General features: G+C 33.5%; 1 protein-coding gene across 34 annotated transcripts in view; it reads right to left on the bottom strand.

Annotated features, from left to right (window-relative positions):
* NRXN1 (neurexin 1) overlaps positions 1–19,749 on the bottom strand; it is a 1,120,317-nt gene that overhangs the window by 998,218 nt on the left and 102,350 nt on the right. For 22 of the 34 annotated variants that reach the window (XM_059078706.2, XM_067007609.1, XM_067007621.1 and 19 more), the window contains exons 3-4: positions 15,848–15,865; positions 12,450–12,479 (exon numbers count right to left, since the gene is read on the bottom strand). The exons of 7 other annotated variants lie outside the window; for them this stretch is intronic. In XM_059078706.2, the coding sequence (XP_058934689.1) occupies positions 12,450–12,479; positions 15,848–15,865 (48 nt within the window). Of the gene's footprint in view, positions 1–7,944; positions 9,250–11,669; positions 11,678–12,449; positions 12,480–15,847; positions 15,866–19,749 lie in introns of those variants that run through there. 5 more of the 34 variants (XM_067007610.1, XM_059078718.2, XM_067007638.1 and 2 more) reach the window with 4 other exon arrangements.

Genomic DNA, 19,749 nt, shown 5'->3' with positions numbered 1-19,749 from the left:
ATCTTCCATGTTACTAAGCTCTATCCTCACTACAAAATTGAAAATAACAAAACCTCTGCCTTTCAAGGATCTCACATTCTAATAGTAATGACTGACAAATTAATGAATGCAATTCAACAGGAGAATTTCATAATAGAGATAAATATTAGGTGTAACAATGGTCCTAAAGACAGAACAAATCCACTTTGCCAAGTGTGGGATAGGAGGGATAATGTATACAATGATTGAATGTATGCTGCTCGTGTAGCTAGTCCTTGGACAAAAAATAAGGTTCTTTCCTTGAGTGGATTCTGCTTCTTCCTTGTCTCCAGGTACCAGTCATGCCAATGTACCTAGGTCTCACTAAGGTTCACTCAAGAGCTGGACAATCCCATCTGATATTGTTCATTCACATTAAAAAGTACTTGTCTAGTGGTCTAGTGCCCCATTTCATCAGACCCCCTTTTTAAAATGTAATTTTCTAACATCTTTATTGGACTATAATTGCTCTACAATGGTGTGTTAGATTCTGCTTTATAACAAAGTGAATCAGCCATACATATACATATATGCCCATATCTCCTCCCTCTTGCATCGCCCTCCCACCCTCCCTATCCCACCCCTCTAGGTGGCCACAAAGCACCTAGCTGATCTCCCTGTGCTTTGTGGCTGCTTCCCACTAGCTAGCTATTTTACATTTGGTAGTATATATAAGTTCATGCCACTGAACAGATAAATTAGTTAAAACTATGCAGCACTTTCAAATACCGTATGTTAATTTTTTTTTCACTTTTTAACAAGACAGAGCTACTGAGAGATTTATCTTTGACAAAGAAATAATTTTTTGTGGCTCCTCAAATCACATGGAATAGGTAACCATGGATGTATAGAGCTTTCCTAGCTCCTGAAGCTGCCCTCTCTGGCTGCTGTCATTACTCCTCCACATCTTTTCTGCCTAGGGAAGTAATGTCTTGTCACACACGATCATCTCCCTTTGCCCCATCCCCCAGGAGGCTTTCTCACATTCAGCACTCCTCTCCCGGCTTTCCCTTGTACTCACACCATTCTTTAATTACTTTTTTAAACAGATATTTAAAAAATCCAATAGTTTATCTCCCTGTAATTTCTATGTCTGGTCTGTCATTTTTGAAATGTCTCATAAAAATATTACCTCTTTTTTAATAGATTCCAGAGACCAAATTTCCACCCCCTAAAGTTTGACCTTTGTAGAAGTGACATATTCCTGCCTTATTTAACGACTCTTTTGCCACAATCTGCAGTAAAAAGAAAAAAAAAATCATTATAATCAATTTTTACATTGTATAGAAATACATTTGTGGCATATTTTTTTATGTGAACTCAGCACTTGTTGTTCAGCTTTCCCATTGTCTGGATATCTTTATCAAGGGCCATTATGGACAATGATCCTAAAATATGTTACAAAGTATCCATGGGTGGGCATCCCATCAAAAGTTTAAATGTTGCCACCTATTCAATTTGAGGGTTTTATTTTCTTTTTTAAAAGCATGTATCTGAACTCTACACAATGAAAGTTTTAATGACATGTATCACAAGGTTGCAAAGAGCCCAGTGACATCTTTATTTGTGTGAAAAACAATTGTTTAGTTTCAAGGATAAAGGACAGGCCTCACTGAATAACCATATATCCTTTCCCAGTCCTTTCATAATGGACCAAGGCCTAACTTCTCTTAAAGCAAGATAATAATTACTTTTATTAGTAAGGAAAATCTTTCAACACAGAAGCAATATGAATTGAATTGACAAACTGTACAATGGCCCTGCAAGGAAAACAAACAAACACCCTTCACCATGAAGATCAAATCATCAATTCTTAAAGGACAAAAGCCAATTAGCTGAGTTGGTAACACTCTGCACAAAATGGCTGTGCTTTAGAAGCTTCTTGGGGAGTTGAGGGGGTTTAAGGTACAGGATTACAATCCACCATAGACCTATTAAAAAAAATTATCTGTTAGGTTCCTTGGAAATGTATGTATTTTTAAAATATGCCCCAGGTGATTGGTGGGGGGAGGAAGATGGAGGAGGGCTGGGCAGCCAACCCGAGAACCCCTGGGTCAGAACAATGGTAATGAGGTCAAGGTTTGTAATGGTGTTTCAGAGACTGTTCAGATGTTCTAACAGGGAAGTCAGCTACTTCACCAGCCTTGCTAAAACGGTCGTCCTTCTTTATATAGGACATTCTCTAATTAGGGAATGACAGATTTTAAGCAGTTAAAGAAAAAAGGAACAGTGATTTAACCTAACAGGTCATGACATTACTCCTTACAAATAATGAGAGGGTAAATGCTCAACCAAATTGTTCTCACATCCATTAGTCCAAGTTTTGGCTTTCTTTGGACGCATCATCTTCTCTCTTTCCATTGCACTGAATGACTCCTAATTTCATGCAGTCCTCTCACAAAGAATGCCACTGGTCATAGCAAGTACAGGTGGGTCAGTGCAAATCCAACCACACTGCCAGGGAAGCAATTCAAATTGTATGCCCTATGGACTGCCAGTCAGATAATGCATTCTTTTATTTAAACAAAGAATCACTGGAAAGACAGTTACAACAAGGCATCATGTAATTCTTTTAAGTCAGCATAGCATTAAAAATATCTGTTCACTAAGTTTAGCAGAAGATTTCTGGCATATTTTGCCACCAGCAATCTGCAAAAAACTTATGGTTAGCTTGTGAATGAGGATTTCCCTGTGAATTGAAATCACAGTTGGCCAATTTAGGGATTTCCATCCCTCTGGCAGCACTTTAGTCCAATCTAAATTTGATTGTTTCCCTGGAGTAATTTAATTTTCTCCAAGTGTCTACTGACTTTATAATGCCAAGTCCAGAAATGGAAAACTGGGTCAGTTGACCAGGTAATTCAGGCCAAAAAAATAAAATATTGTTTAGAAACTTCATATAACACATGAGTCATTTTAATTTCCTGAATTATCCATTGTCTCAGTAGTTTAATTTTCTGGTCTGTATCTGGGCCATGTAACAAAAAAATCTTTAAGGTGAAAGAAAATACTATCCTTACTTCATACCTCTGGTAACATCCCTGTACTTTTTTTACTTGGTTGAAAGGAAACACTAATAATTACTGGAAATTACTTCAGCTGCTACAATTCTGAATGAGCTATCATGTGGTCACAGGCACATGGCAATCAATTCACAGGCAAACAAGACAAGCAGAAAAGAGAAAGCTGTACTTAGTGGAATACAGATTTTATATAAGTAGATAAAACTTGAGTGTGTAAAGATGTGTTCTAAAAAGTGGTAATATTATTATCCTCGTGTTTATATTTCTTAATGTCAAAAATCTTGAAAACATCCATTCTGGAAAGCTATGGCTTCAACAGTCCCACATAGAGAAGAATCACATTGGTGATTTAAGTAATAATGACTAAGATGAATGAAAACACTCTCATTCTTTCTAGAGAGAATTCTCTCTCCCTCTCTCTCTCTCTCTCCCTCTCTCTCTCTCTCTCTCTCTCTCTCTCTCTCTCTCTCTCCCGCCTCTCTCTCTCCCTCTCCATGTCTATTTCTACCAAAAGAACAAATAATAAGATGCTCAATTTAAGGAAAATATGGCCTTAAGCACTGCAGTCTTGTTCTTGCTTTTTAATTCAGAGATTTCCGACCACTGTAATTCTTCAACTCAGGTTCCACAGTTTAGGACAGCTGGTTGCAAATCCAGACTACTTGATAAATCATCTAGTTGAACATACGATCATTTATTCCCAGGCTGGGAAAAAGTCAAAGGCCCTTTGGGCATATATAGCTATTTGAGGACCTGAGAAGAATGAATCTATTTCTTTCAATATGAGAAGCACTAGATAAGCCACATGAATATAAAGTACAAGGGGACCCACTTCATTCGTTGAAACTTTTCCTCTGTCACAAATTGCCAAAAGGTACTTCCTGAAAGTCACAATGAATCATGCTAGTTAGAAGCCAAACTCCCAGGAGCCTCTTCCTGTTACCTATACACAGAGATATATACAAAGATGAATTATTATCCCTTTCTTAAAGAAATATTCCTTTAAGACTGATTATTAGAGGGATTATAAAGAAAAGGCTTGACCATCAGTGGTTAATGGAGAGCTTTTCAAATCCCTTCCAAATTCTGTGAGATCATATACATTGGGCAGGGAACAAGGAAGATCAAAAGGGTCGCGTCTGAGTCCTCCTTACACCTAGTTTAAGGAGAAAAATTCTGGTTTTATTGATCTTATTTGTTTTTCCTTTATTAAAATATTTACCTTGAAGGAAAAAGGAAAAAGAAATTTGAAAATCAGTGTATTATGAGAAAGAAAAAAGAGCATCCAAAGTAAAATCTAAAAGGAAATTTTATAAACTTATTTAACCAATCAGTCAGTCATTAAACAAGTATATTATTATTGAGGACCTACTTGTGCCAGCCCCTGTTCTGGGGCCCTTGAGATATATAAGTCAGGGCAGAGATCTCTGCCCTCTTACATTCTGGTAGAAGAAAGACAGACAACAAACAGTAAACAAAATAAATGAAAACATTTTAAAGCGTGTTAAAATATAATAATTATTATGGAAGAGAAACTAGATTAGAATAAGAGAATTCAAGAAAGGGGCAAATCATAGTATTAAACAGGATGGTCAAAATAAGTCTCTTGAGACTCAGGTATCATTTGAGCAAAATCTTGAAGGATGTGAGGGCATAGCCAATTATTTCAGTATCTTAAGGTAATTATGTTTCTTTTTCCCATAAAGATACCTATCGAAGAAGAGAAGACCCTAATTAGCTTTTCTTTGAAAATTTGGTCTTCAGGTGACTAAGTGGTTAGTATAAACTTAACTCATATATCACTCTATTAAGTCATTAATGAGGCAAAACATTAATTCATTAAAATGTTTCCTCTAGATGGTACTTCCAGTCCACGAGAAAATATTTAACTCCCTGCCCCCTTCAGCCCATTAATTTGCATCTAAAGAGCAGCATTTTGCCACTGAACTCCTAGGTTTGTTCAAAGGGGAGGCAAGTCCATTTCAGCTTCATCACTGTACACAAGAGAAATGTGAAAATGTAAAGAGTTACAGAAATATCTAAATACATTTGACTGAGTAGACTCAACCTTTCATGCTTTATTGTAGTTACAATATTCTTTGTAGTATGGGCCATCAGAATACTGATGTCCAGTTAGTTATAACTTAAAACAATCACAGAATCATAAATTATAGGGTATTCATAGGATGGGCAGAAGATATTAAGACATTAATAACTTTTTAAAACCCTGGGCAGATTACAGACCATTAGTTTTAAAATTTATTTAATCAAAAGGTTCACAATGTGTTCTATTTTATCATCACCATTGATAAAAACCATCTTTTACTTTTGTGATTTGTCTTCTAACAATATACTTGAGAATGGAGTATTTTCACTGACTGATAATACAGATCCTATTATCTAGATATGTGAGGCTAAATTATTTGCCCAAGGTCAGTAAAGAGCAAATACAGGAGTTGAACCCAGGTCTTATGACTAGATGACGCTCACCTACCACCCTATACTGTTCCCCTGTTCTTAGGTAGAGTTCTACCCCTAAAATGAAACCTTCAAAATGAGAAACAACAGCATCTTATATAATACTCTCTCTATGATCGGTTTCCTTCACATTACCTCTAACTTTATTTTTAAGAATAAGAAGATAAAACCCCGTTTCATGATTATTAGTGTGTAAGTGGAGCAAGTCTTTAAGGTCTCCTTAGGCACGGTTGGTTACTCTATATCAGTTATTTTAGTTCAAAATCTCCAGTGTTTTGACTATCATAATAAGCAATATCTCCTATTATACCTTACAAAATAAAGAGTGTCAACAATTTTTTAAAGATTATGTGTAAAGTTCTTCCCTGCTCCAAAATTCTATGATTCTAGTTAAAGATTCAAATCTCGTTAGTATACGAGCTAATAAGCATTCTGGGTAATTATAGTGTTCTTTAAAACCACTGGTGAACACAATTTAAGAAATACCTTCTTACCAGCCTAAATGTTTTGATTTTTTAAAATCCAGATTAATAAAAATACATTTCAAAATGGATAAGCAAGATAAAATCATGATTTTGGAAAAGGAATTCTCATTTTAATATCCAATATGATATAACATAAATGTTTTGCTATTTAGGATCTATTTCAGTGAAGCATCTAAACTTACATTTTTACTACATCATTCTTTAAACTGTTAGACTGTGAAGAGTCCTTTCTGTGTTCTTCTCTGAGGATTAATTAATCCACTACAAGCCTAACAAAATCCTTATTTAGTTTACCAGTTACTCAATGTCATAATTGTTTACAGAATGCAAATGGGAAACTTCTCATCACAGAGCCAATAGTGCAGAAATAAAAAGGAGCTGGGATTTTTCTTAGTAATAAATATAATGACAAAACTGATTAAGTTGCCGCAAGAGATAATACAGAAAAATTTACTCTTCCGGTAGCTTTTCTTGATTGTACTCAGGACTGACAGGCATGTAGGCTAAAGAAGAACTGCAAAATAAATACCGAATTCTACATAGTCGCATAGCCTTCTGAGTATATCATATTGATGAAGTAGACATTTAATATCTCATTTCATGAAGTGAAATTCTGGTCTTTCCATGTTCGGTAGCTGTGAATGAGGGGCTCCCAGTACTGCAACAGTAGAAGTCGTAATAGATAAACCAAAATAAATTATGTCTTGATTGAAAATACACCACACATAGGCATTCCAATGCAGTTAAGATTCTGTCAACATTCACGAATGCTTCTGAACAATGCAGAATAGTTAATATTTTGAAGCTAAATGAGGAGATATGATTTAAGAAGCCATACAAAAGAAGAGAAATGTGATTATTTTCAAAATTAAACTAGTTCTACAACAGAAACCACAGCAAAATGTATTTCAGAGTTATAAAACAAATACACGTCATGACATTGGTGACTGGAAACTGCGCACTTCACAGACAAATTAGCTACACAGCAACGTGAGAGATGAAAGATGGTAACAAAAATAATGGAAACCTAAGAAAATGTATAAGAATACTAAATGCGTCATTCTTCTCTAAGTATTAATAATATCAAATCTACTTCAAAAGTAAATAGAATATTAATTGTGGTTTGATATTACAGATAAATTTTTAAAATACATAATCTTTGATACTGCTTATCAATTAGTTGAGTGGAATCAATTATACCTAGGTATTAACACAATTGGTTATGAGAAAAATCTGTATTTTCTTTATAATTATTCTAAGATCTTCATTTTCACTAATAAAATAAAGTCTAGGCACTTTTAAAATGTGTAATTACATGCTTGACAGTTTTAATAACTTGGCTTTCTAGTAACATGATAAACCTGGATAATCAAACAATAAACATTTGAAAGAGTCAAATGGACATTTATTTTGCGAATATGTTGTACGATTCATAAATGCAAGGAATAGCAAATATGCTCATATCACAAGGTAAGACAAATTTTGGCTTTATTGAAAGCTTACAATCCTAACCCAATTTAAACACAGTTCTTATGATACATCACAGTTGATACAGTTTAAAAAAAAAAAAAACTCATGGAAACCACATTAGTTAGCTTATCATCTTATGTGAATTTCAGGAAACCTCCTCTACTTGTTGTCACATGAATAGTGAAAGTCAGAAAATAAAATTTGATTATTTGCCACTGTGACACTGAATCACATTAAAATTTTTGAAAACCCTCCAACACAAAAATACACTGAATTTATTTCCTTACAGGACCATTGCTGTGCATAGGCTAAGACATATTAAAGTGCTACTGGAATGATGTCTTACTAGAAAGAAATACTGCAGCTTTGGACAAGGATATGAATGATAGGAAACAAAAGAAGTTTAGAGACAGAGACAGAGAGGATTCAATATAATCTGTTGCTACAATTTTTTTTAGCTATTTGAATAAGTTTCCTTTCCCTTTTTCATCTTCTATTATGTCTACTACAAACCCTCCATGTCCTCCTCTACATCTACCTTTTCCAATGTGCTCCCAACACACACATACTTAAGTCATGAGAATTGTAAATTCAAGATACAGTAAGAAAAATATTCTGGAAATACAATGGTCAGAAAAGAAAGTCACATGGAGCTGACATTCTATTAGGAAAAAGTTGACATTAAATATATAATCACTCACATAAATATATACAATTATAATGATTATTATGATGGAAAATACAGGCTTTCAATCAACATTTAACTGATAATTATTAACCTGTGCTCCCAAGCTATTAACCAGCCACGATGGCTGGATTTGCAGTTATTTGGTGTAACTTTCTTTGACGTTTTCTTATTTAAATGGTCATTCATTTCTTTCAAACATTAGAGTAAAATATAAACACATAATAGTTGGAATGAAGTGACCAGTAAACATACACAGAAAAAGACAAAAACAAAAAACTAAATTCCCCAGGCAAATAGATAAACCTAAATTCTAAATAGAGTGGAGAATAAAGTTAGTATTAACAATAGTCCTAACAACACCCATGACAAATTTCAAACCTAAAAAGAAAGTAAATACAATGTCACAAAGACCATTTGAAACTACCTAGCCACAACCAACAGAAGTAAGGTTGGCCCTGAATACTATCTCTCTTCAGCTATCCCAAAGAAAGCAAAGTTTATTCCTACCTGTGACCAATTAAAGGTGACATATCCTTGTTTAGAAAACATGAAAACAAATCCAAATAGTCAACTCTAAAATTTGAAACAGAATGACCACATGAAAACACGAGGCATGATGGTCTACAGAGTGAGAAAGTTTCCATTTCATTCATTATGATTCTGCCAGCACATAGCAATGAGCCTTAACATGTCTCCAACAGACTTATCTGTTTTTGTCATGTAATATGGTAAGGAATTCTGCAGTTTTCAAACCCTGAAGAATTAATTATGGAGTATGGAAGGATCCACACCAACTCTGTAAGGATACATCATAAAGTGATACCAGTGCTTACCTCTAGATAGAAGCCTGGGGAGGAGGATGAAGAAGGTTATCAGAATAAATGTTCGTTTTTTTAAATGTACTTTTTAAATGAAATACATTTGTCTATCATTGGACATTTAAAAATTCAGAAAATACTTAAGAATCCACACAGAATAAATCAAAATGATAGCAATAATGTTCTTGAACCTAGTTTTGCTTCTGGATTCAACAAAGGAAGACTTTAATCCACAGATGATCATTCCAGAGCACCTGAATTCACTACTCCTAAAGAGAAAAGTGGTGTCAAGAAAAATGCTCCAGGATTATAATTTGATGGGAAGACTTGAGAAGCATGAATTTACAATGCACATCAGTTATTTTAGAGTAGGTAGGTTTAACACATATTTCATGCACAACTAGGATTTAACCTGATACAAGAATCCACACTGTTAAGTTTCTAGACATTTTTGACTCCTCCAACAGGTGGCACAAGGCAAGGATATCTTCCTAAGGGAGATCCTGATTCGTGCTATCTTTATCTTTTCTGAATGCCTATCACTGATCACACTTTTTAACCACTCTCCTAGCACTTCCATTTCTGTCATTTAAACTAACTTACTCACATGTTTTCATTCCCTATTTTATTAATACTCATTGAATATGGATGCCACATCATAGTCAAGATTGTATTTTTTGCTCTAGAATGCAGATTTGTTGAACTAATTTGCAATTAATGAAGACTTATAAATTATGTTTCTCATTTCTATACACATAATTAACCAGCATGTAAAGGTGGTCACTTTGATTTGCAAAATACCCAAGTCCATCTTAAAGTCTTCTTTCCCCATTTAACACCAAGAAGCATCCTGGTTCTATTAACAGAAGAATGTAAAAGAAATACCAAATTCTTGTCCTGTGTAGTTTTGTGCTGATTGAGGAATAAAATTTGATGAAAACTGGTAAACATATGTTTGACACACATGCCAACAGAAAACATTTAAGACTGACATAGTAAAACTGAGTAGTGTCAGTAAAACTGACACAACATTTATTACACTGAAGTGAATATCAGCTAAGTTTAAACATGAATTATTCCATATGTAGAGTTAAATGGTTATATAATTAGCATATTATTTTATGAGTTACTTTTTTCAAAACATAATGGGTATATATGTGTGCGTATATTTAGAAAGTTTGTGTATACACATGCATTCATACAAATACAAACATGCACATATACAAACACATACATTTACTTCACTCAGCCAGTAAAATAAAATATAAATACAGTTCCCTCTATGCCATCCTGAGTCCTACACTAAGGAACATGGTGGAAAATGCCCACTTAAGAAAGGAAAGTAATGGTAATTTGGCCTTAAAAAAAAAAAAAAAAAGTCTAGAAAGTATCCCAAATGGTACACAAAATCTCTAAAAGAATTGATACATACTGTCATTGCATAGTTGCTAAAGGCTTAAAGTAAGATTAAATTATATTATTGGAAATGGTTGACCAAAACACAAACTGCAATAGCATATGTTCTCTTTTTATTGGCTCAAAGTATCCAAACATTTGTTTCTAAAGCTCTATGTTACACATTTAAAACTTTGATATCATTTCTTACTTATTGCTCTGTTCATGTTCAGTGCTTTTTCAAACAGAAAAGTTTCCCTGCTAGATGACACTAATGTAAAGGTGCAGAACTGTGCACTTTGGTCTCAATTCACCAGATTAAGATTCAGAGCAAAAGAAAGATTCAGAGAATTCAAGGAAACACATGACTGTGTTTAAAATAACAACAACAAAAAATACCAACCAAACAAAATAAAGCAAAACTAGAGACCAGGGCACATTCACCAATACATAGTTTAAAATGGTTAATTTAAAGGCTATGACACATATTTACCACAGTTGCATATCATCTACTTTCTTTTAATGAAAACACTAAACACAATGTGGACGGTTCTAAATGGCAAACTAAGCATGCTTTTAAATTTGTCACCAATACTGTCAAAGAGTACACATGCCTGACTTACCGAGTGATGCAGAAATATAAACCTGAGTTGATAATGTTCTTAAAACAAAGTTAGTAAGCACAAAAGAGAGAGCAGGCTTGTCCTGCTCCTTTGTCTCTTTCAGGACACTGCCTTTGCAGGTTATCATGGAGTCAACGTGTATATATGACATCTAGCAGACCACAAGCTGATGACCCACAGCAGCACCATTTCAATGCTGCACATGCTTAGACTTACATCCCTAGGCAGAATGGCTGGGGCAGGTGTGCTCCAGATTTAAATGTTTGAGGATGATGTATTTCTGGTGGCTACACTCATCATTTAACTACCATTAAATGATACTGCAAAGACTGATACTGAAACCTGTCAGTAATTTCTAAATATGCTAATTATACTAGCAGCTGACACACACAAAAAATCACTCTAAAGAGCAAGAAAAAAACAAAGGGAAACATTTTGATGGATTTTTCTTACCTTAAATTCATAAAATATTCATTACCGCTCATACCTACCTCCCAGTGCCCATTAGTAATGCCAAAAAGTCTAAATACATTTGAAAAATGTATTTTGCAAATGTTATTCATACTGTTATTCATATAGATGGTATTAAGAAGAAATAAAATAATGTTATTCATATAGACACACTGTTATTCATATAGATGATATTAAGAAGAAATAAAATAATGTAATACCTTTACTTTTACCTATGGATTTGATGAAATGGTTCCATGAAGAAAGGATTTCCATACAAAAAGAATAAAGAGGAGAGAAACAACAATAAGAATTATGAATATATGTATATGCACTACTCTTTGAAAATTAAATATACAAGAAGGTATAAATAGGATTTGAAAACAAATGGAGATACAATCAGTACATGTTGAGAAATCTGCCTTTTTTAAGGCAATACATGCAAAGAAATTAGAAAGCCCATGCTCACTTTAAAAGACTACACAAAAGGAGATACACAATGCTTATAGGTAGAAAAAGTATTGATTTTGTAGAACACTATACTCAGCATTCGAGAAGCCAGAAGCCAAAGATGTCTGCATGTTCCCAAACTGACATGCATGGGTGAAAAATGGACTCTTTTTGGTGCAGTACATTAAACCAAATATCTTTTTTCATATGTTAATTTATGACGGTTCTCGGTTTTTCTTTACTATAACTACCCTTAACTGCATATGCTGATAAATATATGGAAACTTTCAATTACAAGTTCTTATGTCTCATTTATTTGCAGATATTATAGTGCAAAGAATACAGGAAAATAAAATCAAAGGAGCAAACCGATATCAAACCAACAAATAAAGAGGAGAAAAACACATGAAAAAATGTGAACAAAAATTATGTATTTAATTTGCAGCCAGATAACTTGCAAGCATTTGCCCATCCTTTGCAGTGATGGTTTGAAAGCAGCTACAGAACAAGAAAACACTGAAAGCAGAGTGGAAAAGGAACAGAGCCCATACCTTGGTCGCCCATCATCAGGTGCGCCAGACCTTGAAGGGAAACAAGAGCACAGTCAGCAATAAACAAGGAAGCATGGGAAGGCAGGGTTGTCACAGTGACAAAAATGTTCAGTGACAGACATCTTGTTTCCTATGAGACATGTCTGTATCACAGAGGCAAATCAAAAAGCATTCTTTCAACTCCTGGTTGGAATGCTTTGGGGCAAAGAGTTATAGAACTGCAATTTAAACACTTGCATATGCTGCACCGTGTATTTCTTCTATGTATCAGTTGGAACATTCAAGAGCATAAGAGCATGACTTAAAATCCAATCAATCCCTTAAATATTGCATTTGCCCTTTGGGCCCTTTGATGAGACTGTTTTGAACACTGCCCCCACAGGGCTTGCCATTCTTTGGTGATGAAATTATATTTTAAAAAACCCAAAGGAATACCTGAAACATGGGCTGGGTCTGATCTTTTTCCCCTCATCAAAAAATGAGAAGTTTCATAATTAAATGAAAAAAAAAAACCACATCCTTAGTCACACTGAAATGATAATGCAGAAATGTCTCCTTGTCTGACACATGTAGCAATTCAATAAGCTTGTTCAAATACAAAAAAGATCATCAGACATGCAGGTGTAAAGTTTGAATTTACTACAGAATAATGTTTTTAAGAAACAATGGATCACCTTTAAATAGGGTTAAGTAATTTCCCATGGAGAACAAAATTATTCAGCATTTTACTTAAGCATTACTTAAATACTAAACTATTAGTTAACATGAGTATATTTAAGATATAATTTCATCAAGGAAGTTTTCTGAAAGAATATTGAATTCCCTTTATTTAAATTATTTTTTAACTCTTGCTTGACAATTTCAGATTTCACCCCTTTTCTAAAGAATACTAGCAATGTTCTTTTAAAAAAAATTTCACTGTCCAAGAAGATACATTTTAATTTTTAGCATTAATTCCTAGTTCTTTATTCTAAATTCAGAAATTAAGTTACTCTTCAATCCCTGTATATTTCAAGAATATGGGATAATGTCAAAGAAATATAGCATACATACAAATTTAATAAAATGTATATTTCATTTCCCACTCTTAATTCAAATATATTTGAGACTTTGAGCTACCTAACATTGTATATTACTTGCATCAGTATTGAAATTATCTGTAACATTTCCTTAAAAATTTAAGGGGTATTTAAACATTCCTGTGGGGCAGATACAATTAAAATCATCATATAATCACAATATAAAAATTATTTAACATAGTATTTTAAAGTTTCTGAGATCTAGCTTCTTTTGTATTTTCTAAGTGATTTTAACCTCCCCCCCCAAAAAAAAAAATAACACAAACAGTTTAAAAGGTTTATGACCTGTTGGTGACTCATGATATCTTAAAAGGTTTATGACCTGTTGGTGACTCATGATATCTTCTATGCTTAAGAACAGCGGCTTATCTGTCCAGGTTATATAATTTTTCATTTAACTTCACTTTAAATATTATTATACATATTTCCTAATAAAAGTTTATAAATTTTTTTAAACTATTGATAAGTCAGGGAAATATCTCTGTGCAAGATATAACTTTTAGATTCCTCAATGGTTTTTAATACCACCTTAGTGAGAGTGGAAATTTTTAAATCTCAAAAGCATTAACATTGTTCATGCTATACTTTCTACCTCTAAGGGAGCTAGACTATAATTGCCAAAGTGGAGGTATAAATAGGGATGTTAAAAATTATGACTGAATAAACTTTATTACAATAGTTTATGAGCCTATACTCTGAAAATCTTGTCAAAATTTTTCATGGGATGAGTGTGTGTAAGGACAGAGGCACTCATGCTTATTAAGGTGATTTTAAAGCTCCTTGGAATGCAACTGGATTTAAAGAGAAAAGAGCAGAAACATGGAACATTTTAAAGGATGGTTAAGGAAATGCAAAAGAAGTCAAAAAGATACTTTAAAAAAACCTTTTGATCTCAAATAACATGCACAATTATAAATGAGACTGATTTTGAAAGATGTCAGTCAGACCTGCAGGGTAATATCTTTTCCAAGTACACACTCACATGCTATTTAAATTATAGTATAGAAAAAAAAAAACATATACAGATGCAACATTTGGAAAAATAGTCACTGATGATTTCTTTTAAAGTTTTAATCTACTTTACTTAAATAATGAAACAGAAATGTTTAGCAACTAAGCAATTGAAAGAATCCATGAAAGAATCACAAATAATATGTTGAAACCTGTTACTGATCAACTTTGTATTATCATGAATTGCTCTTTGAGACATCAAATCTTAGTAATTTTAATGGCTATTTATCTGTAACATTAGATGGGGACTCTTTTTCTAGGGAATCCATCATTGTGTAGAAATGAACATTATAAATGGCTATATTTCAAAACATTGTAACAAAATAAAATATGCTAAACACTTTCTTCTGATATAGATACTAGTAAGTTGTTTATGCAAGAACTGTTAATGCTGTGATTATGTAAGTTGATAGGACATCAACTTCCCTTTCACAATTCTTTGTTCTTCCTAGTTTTTTTTGTATTTTTATCCTTTACATATTTCTTTGGCAGCACATGGACTAAGTTCTTTAAAGGTAAGAATGTTGAAATATGAAACTAACACAATATGGAAAATCAACTATATCTTGATAAAAATCTTTTTAAAATTTTTAAAAGAATGTTGAAATATGTTTTAGTTTGTTGGATTCTATAGGAAAAATGTGTAACTTTCTCAAAATTCCTTGATAGAGATAACTTTAGAAAATCTTAAATAAATACCAAAATTTTATTTAACAGACACAGAATATTACAAATATACTTACCAGTAATCATGCTGGAGTGCTGCTGTATGCTTTCATTTCCACTGGCCAATGGCTTAATTTTAATCTAAACTTATGCGTCTTAATTATAGTCAGTACTTTATTTTGTGTTCTTTTTATAAATCAAATCATTTGAAACTAGACCAATGGGCTAGGGATGATGTAATGCTCAACATTTCCCAAAGAAATCATTTTGACCAAGAAAAAAAAATGGAGAAAGAATCATGCACTGTGTTCAGAAACTGCAAAGAAATGCTTTCTCATTTAAAATAAAAGAAGCAGGATTGCGTCATTTTTCCATGCAGAACACTGAAATAAGTATTCTAAGGTTCATATGGGATGCTGAAGTCCATCAAAGGCTGGAGTTAAGGTTGAAGGAGTTTCATATACTTGGGACTGATGGAGTTGAGAGTGTGTGTGTGTTCTATATGAAAAATGATACACAATCCAGAAATCAGCAAATACTCAGAAAGAAGTTCAACTTACCTTCTACATTCGAGATGTACTCTATTAATACTAAGAAATAAAAGGCAAATGAGAGTTGGAAAATAAAGTACAAAGCACCCACCTTCCACATTGTTGTCTTCTGAAAGCACATGACAAGGAGGGAGAGAAAAGGAAAAACATTCATTAAGCAGCATGCAGACTGGACCTTGCCTTTGCATGTCTTTTTCATGCAAGGCACCAAACACATCATGCAAGTGCTCCATAGCTCCCATTCAAAGGGGAAAATACAATCACGGGAAAGCAGGTTCCCTCCCATTGGCAGCATTTAAAGAATATGAGGTGAAATTTCAGTAATACTACTGTGTACTGAGCAAGGAGTGTTCAAAAGTCTTTCACTGCCCTGTGTAAAGCAAACATAACTCTTAAATGTTGCTGGCATGGTTGCCCTAAGCAATTATTTTTACAGCTTTTCTTAAAATAACAATTCTAAAAGATTCTATTTCTAAATTCTAATTTGGAGTTACTTGGACAAAAGAAAGTTCATTGCAAATAGCCGTGACATTTCACTTAAAGGTATGCCTGTTCTACCAACTACGTAATCATTTACTATCATGGCCTTTAAATATTTCTAATACTTCAATTGCTTTCCTTAAAAAACACAACATAAATTTATGCACCTAAAATCTATCATTTATTTAGTTTGTTTATAGTGTGTTCATATTTTATCACAGATGATGATGGTTTATTATAATTTTTTAAATGCTAACTTTCAAAAATGTTAAGTAGAAAGAGTAATGAGTACAAAAGCAGTCCATTTGGCAGCTGTCCTTTAGGCAAAGTATATCATGATTTATTCACTTTGTGCTTCTCTTTAGGGTGAGAATATGAATGTAGTTAAGATAATGATAATATTTGGTGAACTTTACCTTATATTTCCATATATCTACACAATATTTACATATTTTTATATATTTATTTAAGTATATTTCCATATATGTATATACAAACACACACATATATACAATCAGATTTTGTATGTCTTTCCTGCACATAATCCATGTAAGGGTACGGAATTTAAAATATTATTAGTATCTATTAGGCAATTCAAGTACTATTTGAGACACCGGGCTTGGCATCAGTTAAGAAATGGAAGGAAAACCTGTTTTACGGCACTAGGGCGAGAGCAACGTTTCAATACTTATCAAAATGTTTCAACAGTAAAGTATATCCATGTTGACATTTCTTGTCTCATTCTTGTATTTCATTTAATTAGCTGTATTTTTTTTAGCTGTATTTTTAACCTGCCCATTTGATGAAAAGTGTTTATAAAAAACAGAACAACAGCAAATGTAGTAACTTGAAAGAAAAAAAACTGTGAACGCACCATTTCATAAGGTTCACCAAATAGCTTTTTTAATGGTTAAAGTTATTAATGAATCAAAAATCATCAATTTTGTTGAAAATATATTAGGTGGAAACTGAAATATCAACACAGGTACACTTATTGATACGGCCTTACATAATAGAAAATTGTTAGTGGATAAATGTGGACAACAACATCTATACAAAATACTTGGTTTGCCAGAGTTCATTTTAAAAGAAATAAAAAATGATTGAAATATTTGGTATGTGATATTCATTTCCTGTTTGATTTAGGCTTCCAATCTACCAAATAAGGAATTAGAATGTGTTACTTTTCAATGGCAACTTGGACATGACATGGACACAATTAGTAAAGTTTCATTTTGTTGCTTTATATTGGAAATCATACCAAGATATAGATTTTAATGTTATATACTCTGTTTTGTACAATGACATCCTTTGAAATTCTATTTCCCACCTAAGATGCTCATTTTTCAATAAGTTTATTAAATATGTAGAGTAAAACAACAAAATCAGGGAATTTAGAGGAGAGTACTTTGGCAAATATGGTCATGAGCAGTACAGTCCCAGAAAGGGGTTTTGGTAAACTGCTGCATGAAAATCTAATAGGGAAAAGAAAATGAAAAACAAGTCAACAAAATAAAACAGGACAAGTCTTGACACAAATGTTATAAATGTGCTTAGTAGGATATTAGGAAAGGAAGGTGCACTAATAAAATCAAGGTCATTGACTTGGTTCCTTGAAAATGAGTTCTCTTTTTACTGTTAACTAAGGCACGGTGCCACGGGCAATACCACTGATCCCGCCCAGTCATCCAGCATTTCTCTGAGTTATTCATACAGAGAACCAGCTTAACTAAAAGAACTCCTTTTATGCAAACCCAAGTCATGCCCAAAGTGTAATCAAATCCTGACGTGACCATGTTCAGAAAAATAGTCTTCTCCGAAGACTTAGATTTTTTTAAAGAAGTACTAGAGTGAAAGAAAGGGTAATATATTAACTCCTATCTAAAGAATTTTTTAAAAAAGACGAAAAAGAATAAGAAAACTGAATTAGAACAGACTTTCCTTGAGTTTCTATATATTTTCAGATTCAGTCATAGGATAAAAAAAAACTTCTCTTTATTTGTTTCATTCTATTCTACCCCTTTGGTAAGCATTTGTTGGCTTTAGTTGATTTAAAACCTGTTAACCTTGAGATGACCTCTATGTTATTTCAGAATTTGGAAGTAGCTATAAATGGCAGAAGCTCTAGCATTTACAATCATTCTCTATGTACTTTTCTTTTTTTCTTTCCTTTCTACTTGGTTTTTGGACTAAAAAAAAAAAAATATCAAGTTTACAAAGAATAGTTTTTCTCATCACACCAACTTTTGCTTTCTCTTTGCAATCAAATACTATTTTGGTTTTGAGCAGCAACAGAGAGAGGTGTTGAAATTGGCATGCCCCAGTGTAAAAAGGTAAAGCAGTATATTTTGCCTTAGTGTAAGGTAGAAAGCAGTCCATCCAGCCTTCCCTGCACACATTATCAACTTAGGGAAAAGCTCTTGGTTTGCAGAAAACCCTGGCTTCTTAATTCTGCTGACCTAATGCTGCTGTGTACATGAAGTGAGCCTCTTAGTAATCAACTTCACTATGATCACCATGCCACCTATAAAGATCACACTCTTTTTCTTTTGATTGTGAAAATAATAAATATAAAACCATGAAAACGACAACTTAAATCTTATTTTTCTTTCAGATAAGACATAACTTGCCTCATAGAGACAGAAATCAAGCACTAGAATATCAGTCATGTTATGAATGGTATTTGTGTGCTGACATTGAGGGAAGTGACAGACTATTTATTAAATTCTACGTTTTAATATTACTTCAAAAGGGCATCTTCACAAATGTTTTTCCTTTGGCCCCCAGTTTATAAGAATGCAAGGACAGTAACTATAATTTATTATGACAGTGTTCTTTGCACATAATCTTAATGACATACTACTAGGAAAAGAGAAATGAATAAGGAAAAAATGTTCTTGTTTCAATGTAAAGAAAATCAGAAATTTAATCATGACAAGTGAATAAATTAAAGTTTGGAATAAAATGTCACAATTAACTCCTTTTTGTATAATCAGTGTTTAAGCTTAGCAATATGAAAGACTTCATCTAAATGCACATGCAGTAGTCAACTTACATGCTACATTTTACATTAAAAACTGGCCAGAAGAAGTCGCTCGCCCTCACTTGGGGTTTCTTTCTCCGTTTCAGCTTTCTTCCTTCTCTGCTAGTTGCCTGTGACCGGCTCCCTTCATTTTCTTTCACTCCCTCTCTCCTCCATCAAAACTGCCACTATCGCAGGCAGCTTCCCACCCAGATCTATGCCCTCCACAGTTGGCTACATAGCAAAACTGGTGGCGGGTGCTAGCCAGCAGAAAGAGGAATTCAGAATACAATTTTATTTCCTTTTTTTAACATACCTCGATCTTGCTAGTGCCTATCCTTGTCTTTCTAGCCCCTCACATTACTTTTGAAGATTTCACCCCTCATTTGGAGGACCAAATACCAGTATAGCAGGGTCCGGTTCCCATGGTGGCACAGGATGGAGTTTTGTTTTATTTTTCTTTTGGTGTTAACAGTGAAAGCCTTTAGAAA

This window comes from Kogia breviceps, chromosome 11 (genome assembly GCF_026419965.1).
Source record: "Kogia breviceps isolate mKogBre1 chromosome 11, mKogBre1 haplotype 1, whole genome shotgun sequence".
In the NCBI taxonomy this organism is placed as follows: Eukaryota; Metazoa; Chordata; class Mammalia; order Artiodactyla; family Physeteridae; genus Kogia; species Kogia breviceps.
This window is presented reverse-complemented; position numbering and strand designations above follow the sequence as displayed.